Below are 14,411 nucleotides of genomic sequence, written 5' to 3'. Positions count from 1 at the left end.
GTTATAATATATACACAGTTGATTCAAATGTTTAGCAGTGAATATTCTCATAATTGACTCTATGTGTTGAAACCCAGATCTATTAACCCAGTTTACAACAGCCTGATCTTCAAGAGGTTGTATATTATCCTGTGGCTATGTTTGCTATGTAAAATAAGGACACAACTGGTACATAAGTCTGGTGTCATGCTTTTATCACCAGTGCTTACCTAGTACATAAGATTCAGTGAGTGTTCATAATAAAATAATTGTATTGTCATCTTGGTATTAAAATCTTGCCACAAGTTTTTTTTTTAATTCTCAGCCACATTATGCTAATTAGTGACTGTGTTAGTCTATAATATTGTGAGGAATTGTCTGCTACACACACATATGCAGACACACACCACATACTTTCTTCTATCATTTCAACAGCTCCCTCAACAACAATCTCTATTGCCTCTCCTCATCCTTATTATGCACATGTTTCTAGTTCTCTAACACTCTGCTCAACCCCAAATTAATACTTAGGAAAGTACCTTTCCAGTGGTGTGATGGAGAAAGCTAATAGTGCTCATGAGAGCTGAATATTAATTTTTATAAACTTTGTTGGTTTGTAGACATAATTTCGGGACCTTGAAATAAAAAAGATGGGAGTACTGCATCAGGGGAATTAAACTATGTTATAAATAAGCCCTTGCTTCCTGATTTTTTTTTCTTCCAAGAGCCAGTTAAACATTTACTAGTACAAAACTATAACTTTACATCTTTAAACTCCTTTTATTTCTGCGTAACACACATTGGGCCACTCATTTTAAATCAGAAGACATTACTTCAAAACTTATTTTTGCTATTATTTGATATTGGACTGTCTCTCAATAGTACAACCATCAGTTAGCCTTATCTATTTCCTGTGGTTAACATCAACTTAACAGGTTGGTTTATGCATAAATCAAATTAACAACTAAGAATTGTGTTTGTTAATCAAAACATACAATATAGAAAGTCCTGTGATTATCACTTAACATTTTATTTCACCTGGTCTTTAAAATTAAACATTATGGAGACTTAGTATTTTTAAAATGCCACTCTAGAAACAATACTCTTTTATCAAACTATGAATTAGGTGCAGCTTATAAGCCATTGCCTATAACTTTGAATAAATAAAATGTTATGCTATTGATTTAAGGATTAAAGCAAGCACCTCCAATAAGATGTTTTCTTAATTTTGGAAAATTAAATCTCAAATTAACTAGGTTACTGGATATTTTTAATTATGGATTTTTACTTCCATGACAAAATTGACTTGGTCTTTAAAGTATGCTTCCTACTTAAGTAAACTATGGAATTAGCCATATGGAGAACAGTAGACATTATATTAATTTCAAATTTTTCCATTTTTTCATGCAGCTCTGTATTAAAAATAGTAGCAACTAGAAATGAATTTACTATGAAGCTAATATGTTTAAACTTTAACCTCTTTACACAGAAGGGGTTGTGCTAGCATATTGTGCCTTATTTTATATTTGTAATTATGAGCGTTTTTTAAATTAAAGAATACCTCCAAAATTTTGTAAGTTTCAGATCGCTTTTTGGTTCCGATAAAGAACATTTATTTTCCACTCTGAGTGTTCTGGCTCACAGCTTGGTCTTAGTGACTGCTAGGTCTGCTTTGTTTTCCCAAAGGGTTTCTCTTGAATGCATTCGATTGACTCATTGGACCTAAATCAATCTTTATGTCAGAATGTGTTTGTGCCTAACCTGGAAGGGATAAACAAAATCCTTAAATTTCATCAAGGCCCTGGTTTGGGGCCCATTCAAATGAAGAATTAAAATTAGAATTTTTCATTGATCTCCAGTTACTTGGTAGAGTTGTCAGAAATAAGAGAAACATACATTGTAATATGTCACAAATTTTGTTCAAAGCCCCAGGATTCTGTAAAAGTGATTCCATTTGTCATCTTCTAATAACATAATTTTAGGCCATTCAATCTTACATTTTTTTAATTATAAAAGAAAGATTTCAGTGCTTATCGTGTATTTTCCTTATGTAGAAATATAATTTTAACTAATAACAGCAATTAAAGGCTGACTCATTCATTTCTAATTGTTACAAAATACAAAAAATTACAAGCTACTTTGATTCAAAAAATTTACACATGAGCTCACTGATATGAGACACATTTTTGTTGTTATATTTATCTTCAGAGGTAATAATAAAATTATGTAATGATTGTTTTGACCTATGTATAACCTCATGTTTCTATGCCTCACTTGATGGCTCATGAAGTCTGCATAGTCACAGAAGAAATGTTGGGGCTGCTAAGAAGGGTGAGCAACAGCAACACCCAATGGCTAGTTACTTAACATTTCAATATTTTTACACTAGTCATGCCGGTACATCCCACTGATTATCAGCCTTGTTTATCTGAAGCAAAATTGTCCTATAATTCACATTTTAAGCATAATTAAGTGTTTTCCTAGCTACACACAGGTTACCTAAAACCGAATGTTTTCACGAAATCATTATTCATTTAAAGAATTGTTTTGATGGCAAGCTGGTTTTCAATCCTATTCAGTGTAGTCCTACTGAAATACTTTACCATGTAAAGATTGTGATGTACATATAAGTGAAATAGTATTGTGGTATTGAAATACAAGAAATAAGGTATGCATAATCAGAAACAGAGTTGTGTGCATTAATGTTTATATGTAATAAGCCATAAAATTAGTCCTAATGATCTCAATTCTCATTCTTATGAATTGGAATGGGGAATGTGGCAGGGTCTAATGGTGGGAGCTCAATGATGCACATAAGAATATTTGAGGCACTCATTTAGACAAGCTTAGAGCAATCATTTCTAAAGAATGTCCTTTGAACTAAAGAATGTCCTTTGAAATACTTAGATTGCATTAACTTTGTGTAGACACATTTAATACTCACATTAGCCCTATGAGGTAGAAATCATTATTGTATATGTGATTAATAGGACTTCATTTGTAGCTTGGTGAGATACAATGGATATCCAAAAACACTACATACATTTAATATATGCATCTTGACTAATTTTGACATATGCATATATCCATGATACTGTCACCAAAATCAAGGTAAGAAACATATTCATCACCTCCAAAAATTTTCTCATATTCTTTTTTGTGTGTATGTGTTATTTATTTATTTTTTTTTTTTGTGGTAAGAATATTTAACATGCAACCTATCCTAATACTCTAAAGTGAACAATACTATATTGGTAACTATAGGTACTATAGTTAATAGCTTATCTCTAGAAATTATTCATCTTGCATAAGTGAAATTTTATGCCATTGAACAACTACCCATTTTCTCCCACCCCCAGCCTCTAGAAACCACCATTCTACTATCTATGTCTATAAGTTTGGTGACTAGATACCTCATACAGATAGACTCATGCAGTGTTTATTTTAATCATAAGAGAACCTAGGAACTAAACAGTACTTTAAATAATGAGCTATTTTCTGCATTATATTAGCAAGGGTTAGAATCATTTGTTTGAAATAAAATTTCCTGATTGTATTAGTATTAATGTTAGTTGATAAATTATAGCCATGTACATGCATATGAATGTGTGAAGTTTATAAGTTTTGACAATATTTTAACATGTTAATCAGAGTTACTACACAGGGCCCTCAAATAATAAGTAATTATGTATTAATTAGAACAGAAGTCCGACTCATCTATAAACTGTTACTTCTATTGTCTAATATCTTTCATTTTTAATCAATCCTCATATGCCTGTTTGTACTTAGAGATATTCTGCATCTCTTCACCTTGAACAACTTCTCACTTTCCAAAGCTCTCAACATAGTTGCCTAATTAAACACACACCTCATTTCACATACCTTTCTTGACTCACTCATTTAGAATGATCTAAAAACAATGCGTAACTAATATGAATCAGAATATTGTTTTTGCTTGTCTTAGCAATTTTGTGAAGGATATTTTGAATGTCTTCTTTAAAATTTTTTACAATGACATAGTAATTGTTTTTATAACTTTTACAATAAACTGTGAAGTCCTCTAACATCTGGCCACATTCCTGTGGTAACAAAGTCTAAATGAGAGAAGACTTCATTTAATTGTGGCCTGATATTGAAGAATTGCCCCCATTCTTTTCATAAAAGAGGTAGGAAAATATAAGGAGAAATAAGATTTAAATGAACATCATTATCATCATCATTTTCATCATCAAATATTTATTGATACTTGTCCTTTTCCAAACCTCTAAGGACTACTGTAATGAATTTTAAAAGCCTCTGTCCAAACCTGGGATATTTATAGACAGGAAAATAAAGCATCAGTAAAAGTTCCTTGGAGAGCTTCTGAAAACAGATATAATATTCTAATAAATTCTTTCCAAACAATGAAAATATTAGCAAATGATTGTTAATCAAATGCTAAATCTATGCTGGTTTAATCCAGTATTTGATATATACCGCCAATATTTTTATTAATGATATACATTTTCCTAGTAACTACTTCATACACTTTCAACATTTTTTCCTAAGTTTTTTGACAAAAAAATTTAAAAGCATTCCTATGGAAAAGATTAATTTCCAGGAAACTTTGTCATAGGTTAGGCTTCCCAAGAAAGAGACTGAAATTTACATATAGGTGAGTTATCAGTGACTACTTTCAACAGCAATGCCTGTGAGGGGAAAGAGAAGTAGGACTGGGAAAGGAAGATGTTGAGCTAAGATGTAGTTATAACAGAAGCCTCAGTTGATCCCTCCAGGAACTATGAAGTGGGGATGGCCCCTTCATAGTTGACCCATACTGAGTCGCCTTCACTCATTGCACAGCAGAGGGGAGGCCCAAACTTGGGCAAGGCAGACCCCTTTGGCCAAGCAAAATTCAATTCCTGGGGAAGAATTGCACTTAGAACTTGGTAGGAAACTCCTCTATTTGTGGAATTGAGTGTTGCTGTTCTGAATGGGGACCTGGAATGCTCATTACTTTATCTATTATAGTCAAGCCTTTGTGCTGCTCAGATCTACCTGCTTTCTAAAATAAGCACACCTAATCTGGAAACAGATACCCAAAATTATAATTTGTCTCTTCCTGGGTAAATAGACAAGATCACTTTCAGGGATTACTGGGAAGAACTCCAATTTCTTTCACCAAAGTTGATCTTGGTACTGCATCTGATACTTCTCTTCCTCCTCTCCTGTGCAAATTATATTACCCTCATCCTTGGCTAGAAAATATGCTGGCCTACTGGATTACCTGGTGAATTAATCTAGAAACTCATGCCTGAGAGTTAATCTCCTAGTAAGGCTATGACTTTTTTGTTTGTTCATGAATGACAATGAAGACTCTGCTCAGTAGATCACCTTAATGTCACATATTTTTATCCTTGTCCCTACTTTATAACAGTGTCCTACTTCCCCCTTCCCCATTATCAGCATCACTTACCCCTGTATCTTAGTCTATTTGAGCTTCTATCACAAAATCCCGTAGACTGGGTAGCTTATAAATAACAGAAATTTATTTCTTATAGGTCTAGAGGCTGAGAAGTCCAAGATCAAGGTGGCAGCAGATTTGATGTCCAGAGAAAGTCATTTTCTGGTACATAGATTGTGCCTTCTAGCCATGTCCTCACATGGTGGAAGGTTCCCTTGGGCCTATTTTATAAGGGCACTAATTCCATTGATGAGGGCTCTGCCCTTATGACCTAATCACTTTAGGGGTTAGGATTTCAACATGTGAATTTGGGGGGAACACAAACATTTCAGTCCACATCACAATAAGGAACTTCTTTCCTTGACTGATAGTTTCTTAGCACAAAGAGCCTACAACAACCATACATTTCAAAAAGGGATTCTAGTGGTATTCTCTAGCGCAAGGATCCCTCCCCTGGTAATCAGTGCCTCTAGATTCCTGGAACCTATATTTTCAGGAATGCAAAGCACAAATTTCCCAATTGTTCACAAAGAAGGATGGCACATCGGTTCACTCACTTTTACCCTCTGGTTCCCAATTCCATATATTATACCTATTGGGAACAAAGCATCATATAATGATTATTGATATAGAGTGCATACTGCATTCTATAATATAGTGTTCCATCCCCAAAAGCTCTCATCTCCGAACTGGCACCTTAGTTACACCTAGTAGTTTTTGGATGATGTGCTACATCATGAAACCAACAGATCTATCGTTATCTGATTGCTACTATGCTTTGTCGTAAAGTGGCTTCCTTGTTCCAATGAGATGTTATGAGAGCTCTCATATTGATGGATCAACACTACATAAGCCCTTGAGTAGTTATTCTGGCCAAACATCTATTGGCAGGAGAAGCAAGAAAGGCTGACCATTAAGTGTGTAGTGGCTATGGTCTCTGTTCCTGGAAGATTGGATATCTGAGGGAAGCAGTACCTAACTAATTCTTGGGACAGAGGAGCCCATACATTGGGTCTATGCACAGGCCTCCATATTTGCCACTCTAGCTACTCTATTCATGCCTATTGTACCACCATTGTGATGGCTGATGCCAGAGAAGGACAGATGTTAACTGGCTGAGTTATTTCTGTATGGTTATTTAATGCCTCTTCTGCATTAACATGCATTGCAGAGAACTTCACACTTCATGCCCACTCCTATCAGTACAATATATGCTTCTTTCTCATATTTCCCTGACCCATATAGTCTTATATTTTACCTTCCAGTCCAGCCATGTCATTTGCCACTACCTATGACTCCATGCATATTCTTCTCTTAGGCTATTTCCACCCAAAGATTATGACCACATCATGGGACTGAAGATCTGCCCATCCGAAGCATGTCCCTTTTGCTTTACCTTCTTGGGTAACCTCTTAATAAGGCTTTAAGGAAGCAGCAGTCCATTTCCAGTTTATACCCATATACCAAGTCAACCCATCCATGAACCAAGCTCAGACTTTTTTTATTTTTCCTTCAGATGGCCACCAGGGAGGGCCCAGACAGAAACAGTATGAACTTAGGATGAGCTTCTGTTGCGAAAGAAGTACATAACTTAGGAGTGCAACTATCTGTGATCTCTGGCATACTCATACACAATTCCCAATGTACTACCTACTGTAGGTTGCCACTGGTCTTGCCAAATGCATTGGCAGTTCTGTCCACATGGATACTTGATGTCCCATGATCAGGTGTTTCATCTCTACAACTACCCAGACATGCCAGAAGCCATTTCTCAATTTCAGGATAATTCTCTGCTACATATGTTATAGTTTTGGTCCAGAGCCTCAGTCTATGATTCTTCCTCTGGCACTACTATAAAGTCTATGCATCATATTTTCCACTACATATATCTTTAATACCATAGAGTCTTCTAAGATATATGCCCCAAACAGCAAAATAGCTTGTATACTGCCTGAAACTGCTACAGAGTTCCATTAATTTAGTCAAATCCATGTCCGTTATCTGTTTACATATTTCTCCTATCATATTATCTCTCCCTTTTACTTTAGGGATTCCAGGTGCAAGTCAGTTAGAACCTTTGATATTATTCTATATGTCTTAGAAGCTCTTTTCTGTTTTCTTACTCTTTTTACCTCCAGGTGTTTCCTTTTGATTAATTTATACTTGCTTATCTTCAAGTTCATTGGTTCTTTCCTATGTCCAGTCCACTGATAAGCTCATTAAATTAATTCTTCATCTTGTATTATTTTCCTAGCATTGAAATTTGAATATTTTTATAGTTTCCATTTCTTTTGATATTCCTCATAGATTCAGTCATCTATCCACCTTTTATGATATATTTTTTAACATATCAGTCATGTTCTAAATCATTATTTTAAATTCCTTCTCTGATAATTTCAACCTTTCTGTCAACTTTATTCTTATTCCATCCATTTTTTGTTGTTTCTGGATTTTTTTTACATCTCATAATTTTTGATTGACACACCTTTAAACACCATGGCTGCATGTTTGCCTAGATAATTCCTCATAGAATAGCATTTGCTGGACTGCCTATCTGGAAGTCTTTTATATGATAGTTAAAATTGTTTTTAATTTAAATATTGTTCATAATAAGAAACGTTTACAAAACTCTCATTTTGCTTTTGGAGCTCTTATGACTTTTTAAATTTTGTAATTCAAAATGGTTAGAAATATGAATTTGAATTTTTAAAATCACTGATTCTTAAGTCCATAAATTATGTAATTATTGTATGCCTGTATTAACTTGATTATGTCCTTTGTAAATATCATGCTATTATGTAAATTTTAGTCATTTTCAAAATGTTATCACAATTTAGATGTGTTCAGAAGTAGTTAAGCCGACTATTTTGATCATTTACTACATGAAAAGTTTTGTATTTGGCATTTTCATGAAGTAAAAGTAAATAGGTATGATCCCTGTGCTCAAATAACTAGTGATAAAGTTTGGAAGATAAGACAGTAATTCAAATAAATAAACTCTAAGGAGACTCTGATAAATGATATTAGCTGATATGCAATGGGAGATATCAAAAGGAATATTTAAAATTAACTAGAATTTTGTAAGACCTCAAATAAAAAAACAGGCTGCAAACAGAGATGTGGAAATGACATTTCAGGCAGAACTATCAGGAGCTAACATGGATATGAGAAAATATTGAGAATGTTTAATTTTAAGCCAGTTTGATAAAAAGCAGCGGTCCTTAGCTATTTACCATCATCTAGAGAGATTTTTAAAAATATAGCTTTTCAGTCCTATTTCTCAGAGATTCAGATTTGGGATTTTGTATTTTTTAAAACTCCACAGTTGATTGTATTATTCAATCAGGTTTATAAACCAGGAGATGAGAGTATTTGATAATATCAGAGCAGCGACAAGAAAGGAAAGATTGGAACAGAGAATTTGGTTTTAGGCTAGGGAGACTACATTTATTTCTGGGGACAATGGAGAGTTCATAAAGTATGTTTTGAGGTTCTCATATGTGAAATGAAAAAAATTAAGAATCAGGAAAGTGATTTTGAAAAACTTGTCAAAACATGTAACGCTGACAAATGGGAAGAAGTTGGGTAAAATGGAATGAAGAGAAAGTAAGAAAAAAAACAGTCTGAAAAAAGACAGCTGATTGACAGATATATATATATATATATATATATACACATAAAATCATATATTTATATAATAGGAATATATATAATTTCTATTATAATATTGTTGATGCACGAAAATGTTTTGATCAAACCTCTCAGTTTATGAACTTTAATGGCTTGATTCTAAAAGGATTGTGTAATTTCCTATGTGAAAATATTCAATCTGGAGGCAGATGTTGAGGCGGACTAGTAAAGAGGATTTTTAAATAAGTGGGATCATAGGAAAAAAACTCAAATATCACAGGTAACCTTCCAATCTGCTTAAAAAAGGAATTGCCTGCATTATGAATGAAATAAAAAACTTTAGAAACACAAGCTGAAAATTATTTCAAACATAAACTATTGCTGTAGCTCCAAAGCAGGCAGGAGGGTAGGTGGAAAGAACAATATGTTAGACATAACAAAAAGAAAGAAAAAAATTTATCATGGCTCTTCTTTTGTCAAATGAAGTCCATAATGAAATCATTAGATTTTGTGAAAATCATCTGCTATGCTGTGATTGAGGTGGCAGTGATGCATGCCAGGTCAAGGGAACATGCAAGGAGTCTAGAACTCTGATTGACACATAAATATGCATTAGATAAATTAATGACCAGTAGGAAATACCTGGTATATAAGGCAATGTAGGCAAAAAACTGAGACTGAGACTTTAGCCAAGGCTTTGATCATGTCTAATAAATACTATTATTTCTTTTAGATGTGCTATGTCAAAGCATTGTTATCCTATGAAGATAAACAATCTTGTTGTTATAATAATCCGGGAGCATATGTATTCATATATATGTGCACTTTATGAATATCTCTCTATTATGCTACAGTAGAGATATTTTGATTCATAGTTTACAGATGAATAACTTACAGTTTGAATAGGTTGGTAATTATTTGTGGGAGATCATTGTGAACCAAAGTCCAAGACCCTCCACAACTGTATGTCTTTTTTCACACATGAACATGTCTTTGTTTGAAGGTGGGAAAAAGCAGAGGTCCCATTAAATACTTCCCCTTGGCTGCACAGACAACTCTTTTAGTTATGCACCTCAGAGGCATCACCATCGCCTCATTGGATTCTGACTCTCACCTTTGCAAGGACTAACAGTTTCCCCAGATTCTCAAGAACTGCTTTGTTTGTGGTTGGGAAGAGGCTGGGATTTCTGAGAAAATAACAGATATCTGTAAAACAAAATACAAAAACATGCACACATAAACCCACACACATGTATATGACAAGGATTTATTTTTTAACAAATATTTGAATGTATGCAGTTTGAATGAGACAGACAAAATCTATGCCTTTATGAAGCTAAGCTTGTCATGGAGAAATACAGAGAAAAAGAAAAAAAAGATGAATAAATCTTATGGAATGCTATAAGGAGATTACTTGTTATAGGAGGGAAACATAAAACAGGATAATGGCAATTGTGGATTAAGACGAGAATGCAATTTTGTATTGTGTGGTTGAGTAGTCCTCATTGAGATAGTGACATTTGAGTAAAAACCTGAAGAAGATGTAAACTGTGAAATATTTGGAAGAGATTTTTTAGAAAGGGAATAAAAGTACAAAGGTCTTTTAGGAACAGCATGCCTAAAACTTTTGAGAAAATATAAGGAGGTCAATGTAAGTAAAGTAGACTAGTCAAGGGTGAGATTAAAATAAGATGAAGTTAGAAAGGTAAAAGGGACTTTGATATGTATGAATCTGAAGGACTATAATGTTAAAAATGAGAATGGTTTATAGAGACCAAAATGCTCACATTGGCTAGTTATTCCATTCTTATCCTCTTTGGAGGCTACTTAGAAAGTCAAATTATAACCACAATTTTAATTAATGAATAAAACATTAGGAAAAAAAGATCCTAAGATAATCTTGATGATGCTGTCTCTAGCTAAGCTGAGACATGTTTGCCTTTTATGGAGAGAACATTTCAAAAACAGAGTGGAGTGACTTTTGTCAAATCTCCTCATCTCCCAACATTGCTGGATGCATCCTGTCCCAAGCTCTTCTAACACTTTCTGTCCCTGCCCCCACACTTTTGTTATAAATTGACCATCTATCTTTTTTTAACTGAAAATTTCAGCACTGACTCTACCAGCATTCTACATAGTGATACGGAGACTTTTCACTTATCTTCCTAGTTAGAATGGTGGTGTCTTTGGAACCACCCAAATCACTAATCAAATATAATGTGTTTGTGATATTTTTATCAAGAACCTGAAAGTAATAAAATGTTAAACATGTATCAGATCTTGGCTAGGTTGTTTTTGATGCATGCCTATACTCTATCATCCCAATAAACGTATGATGTACCCATAAGTAACCCTCATTTACAAGTGAGAAGCTTGATTGATTATGCTTGTACTCAATTTTATTGTTACAAATATCTGCTCTTTCCTGGGGGAGAAACATTCTTTCCCATTCCATTTCTGTTGGACTTAGTCGTATAACTTGATTTGTAGGTGAAAGACTTAAGAGCCACCTGTATTTTATGTCATATGACCAAGCCCAACATTAAAGGGAAGTGTCTTTTTTCCTCTTAAACACAGATGTCAATATCCCACGTAGAGTATGCTTCATTAACATTGGTCTCAGAGTGAAAATAAGGTAAAGAGGATCTGTAACTCACTCTAGTCATGGAGACTGAGTGGGAAATAAAACTGTGTCATGAACCTCTGAAATTGAGTGTACCTGGCGCATAGTAAGAGCCTCACATATCAGCTATTTTCATTATTGTCTTCTTCACTGTAATAAGCTTATTACTTATCTTTATTCACAACTAGGTATTATGTATTGGCTACAAGAACCATGTTTTCCAATTGGTATCCACGGTATTACTCAGCATAGCAACTTATGCACATATTAGAGTAGCTGCAAGGTAGGTAATTTAAAGTAATGATCAGAAGCACAAGTTAGAGGAAACATGATTTAAATTCTTGTTTGCTGTTATGGCCTGTGTGACCTGGAAGTTTCACTTACACTCTGAATACTCACCAGTGAGTTAAGGTTAATGAGATCTTCCTATCGGTTTGATGAGCATTAGCTAAGATAATGTGCAGGAAGCCTTAAGGGCAGGGCACACCTATAAGTGCTCAATCAGTGCTAGTTTTTATTAGTAGATGCTTGCTAGTAATGGATGTAATGGGCAAAGAAATTATTCTAACAATTCTACAATGGTTCTGTGCTCTTTCCAGATATTTCAAACGGACGAAACACAATCTTGCTTTCCATTAAGCTCTGCTTATGTTATCATCTCGGTGTTTTCTATCTGTAAATTATTACCTCCCTAAAAACGTTTTTGGGTTAACAGGAAGTTTATTTTTTGGCTTGGTACCTCTAGTTGAGCATAGCGGTGGTTCCTGGTAGGTGCTTAAAAAATATTCGCTACTTGGCCTTTGAAAATCCCAGGTATTTAGCCAAAGTTAGATTTCATTTAGAAATCTCAGGGAGCCCATTAATAGACTCACTAAAGCCAAATTTAGAAAACTTCAAACTCATTCTTAATTCTTGTAGGTAATAAATGTTTGACTCTCAAAGACCATTACCAAAAAAATTATGAATTAGTATTCACAGTGACAACTTGATATAATTCATTACTTCACTAATATTCTCAACAAACATCACACTAAAAACAATCTCCTCAGTAGATTAAGCTTGTGCTTTGTTTTTGTCATTCACATTAAATTAGTAATCTGAACATTCATAGACCTAAATATATTTAACCTTGAAATATATTTTCTTTTGCTACCAAATACCAAGTTGTCATTATAGAGAGAGGTCTTCATTTCTTGGTGATGTTTACCATAATGAACAAACTTTTAAGAGTTTTGTATTTAAATGGTTCCATGTTTTGCCTTGTCTGTTCCAACACAGGCATCAACTGTGAAATAAATCTAGATGAATGCCTATCAGAGCCCTGTCTCCATGATGGAGTTTGTATCGATGGCATGAATCATTATACCTGTGACTGCAAGAATGGGTTTTTTGGAACACACTGTGAAACAAACGCCAATGATTGCCTTTCAAATCCTTGTCTACAAGGAAGGTAGCTATTTTTTTTATTATTAGCTTTATGAAAGTATATTTAACTCACAATATTTAAGACTTAACATCAAGGGAAAGTTGATAAAGATAATTTTAATTATGCTCTTTCATAAAACAAGAGCTAAGTACATTTAAGATTACAGATGCTGCCAGTTTTAGCTAATGCAATGTACTGATACATTATCTCTGCCCTTCTTTTATTTCTGTTCATTAGCATAAAGTAATTTTCTATAAATGTGGATTAATGAGACTTTAATATACTTAAAGGTAACTGCTCATGGTAATAGAACTAGCAGGTAAGATGATGAGACATTCTATTATTTGCTCTATGGAGAGATAATACCACACAGTATTTAAAATGTTCCTAAGTAAACTGGTTCTTTCAGCCCTATGTGTATGAAAAGTATTTTATGACTCTATGAATCTGTATAATAACTGCTCTGATCATGGATAAAATATTGGTTAATACACATCTAGAGTGAAGGTATTTCTAGGAGATGCAGGTGGCAAAGAAGAATGTATCACAGATGCATCATGCTGCTTGCTTCGACGTTAGTTTTCTTTTCTAATCCTGCCACCTACTTTGTAAGCAGGGAAGGGAGAAAGAAGGTTGGCAGCTCATTGCAATGCAGGCTGGCCATAGCTAACTTCAGTTTCTCACGTAAGCCCTAGACATAATTTTTATCTTTTAAAACTGTTCATTCTTTTCATTGCCATGGGGAAAATGGCAAAAATGAAAATTGATCCGTTTTTTCAGTCCAGTCACCTTCAAGGATAAGAAACCCAGGAATAAACTCTGCTTTGTATTGCTCATGGGAGTGCTTTTTTCACCTGAACTAGGAAAGAAAAGTTTAAATGGTGAAACTCCCTTGAAGTTATGCTTTAACATCTACTTATTTGAAAATGTAATTCTAATTCTGTGTTTCAGGTGCACAGAACTTATTAATGAATATCCATGTTCATGTGATGCAGATGGGACTAGCACACAATGTAAGATCAAAATTAATGTAAGTCTTATAATTTTATTCAAGTTATATGACAAAAATTTAATTTAAAAGAAAAATCAAGTTGCTTGCTGTAGGTTTCACAGTCATTTCTTCCACAGTTGTTGATGATTTAACTTCTCTCATCTTTCCTCTGTGTAATTCTTTGGCTGCTCCAAACAAAACTACAAATCATGGCTTTTTTCTCCCCCACCTTTTCCTTCTTTGTCTCTTGTTGTTACAAAATTCCACGATTCTCCTCCCTCCCGCCGACCACCCCACCAAACTAAATCCTAGAAGTATC

General features: G+C 34.1%; 1 protein-coding gene across 1 annotated transcript in view; it reads left to right on the top strand.

Annotated features, from left to right (window-relative positions):
• Positions 1-14,411, top strand: part of LOC100609532 (protein eyes shut homolog) — a 2,075,858-nt gene that overhangs the window by 958,187 nt on the left and 1,103,260 nt on the right. The window contains exons 22-23 of the mRNA XM_063813139.1: positions 12,954-13,125; positions 14,053-14,131. Coding sequence (XP_063669209.1) covers positions 12,954-13,125; positions 14,053-14,131 — 251 coding nt within the window. The remainder of the gene's footprint in view (positions 1-12,953; positions 13,126-14,052; positions 14,132-14,411) is intronic.

The sequence above is a fragment of the Pan troglodytes genome, chromosome 5 (assembly GCF_028858775.2).
Source record: "Pan troglodytes isolate AG18354 chromosome 5, NHGRI_mPanTro3-v2.0_pri, whole genome shotgun sequence".
In the NCBI taxonomy this organism is placed as follows: domain Eukaryota; kingdom Metazoa; phylum Chordata; class Mammalia; order Primates; family Hominidae; genus Pan; species Pan troglodytes.
The sequence above is the reverse complement of the archived record's forward strand: the minus strand, read 5'-3'. Positions and strand labels throughout refer to the sequence as shown.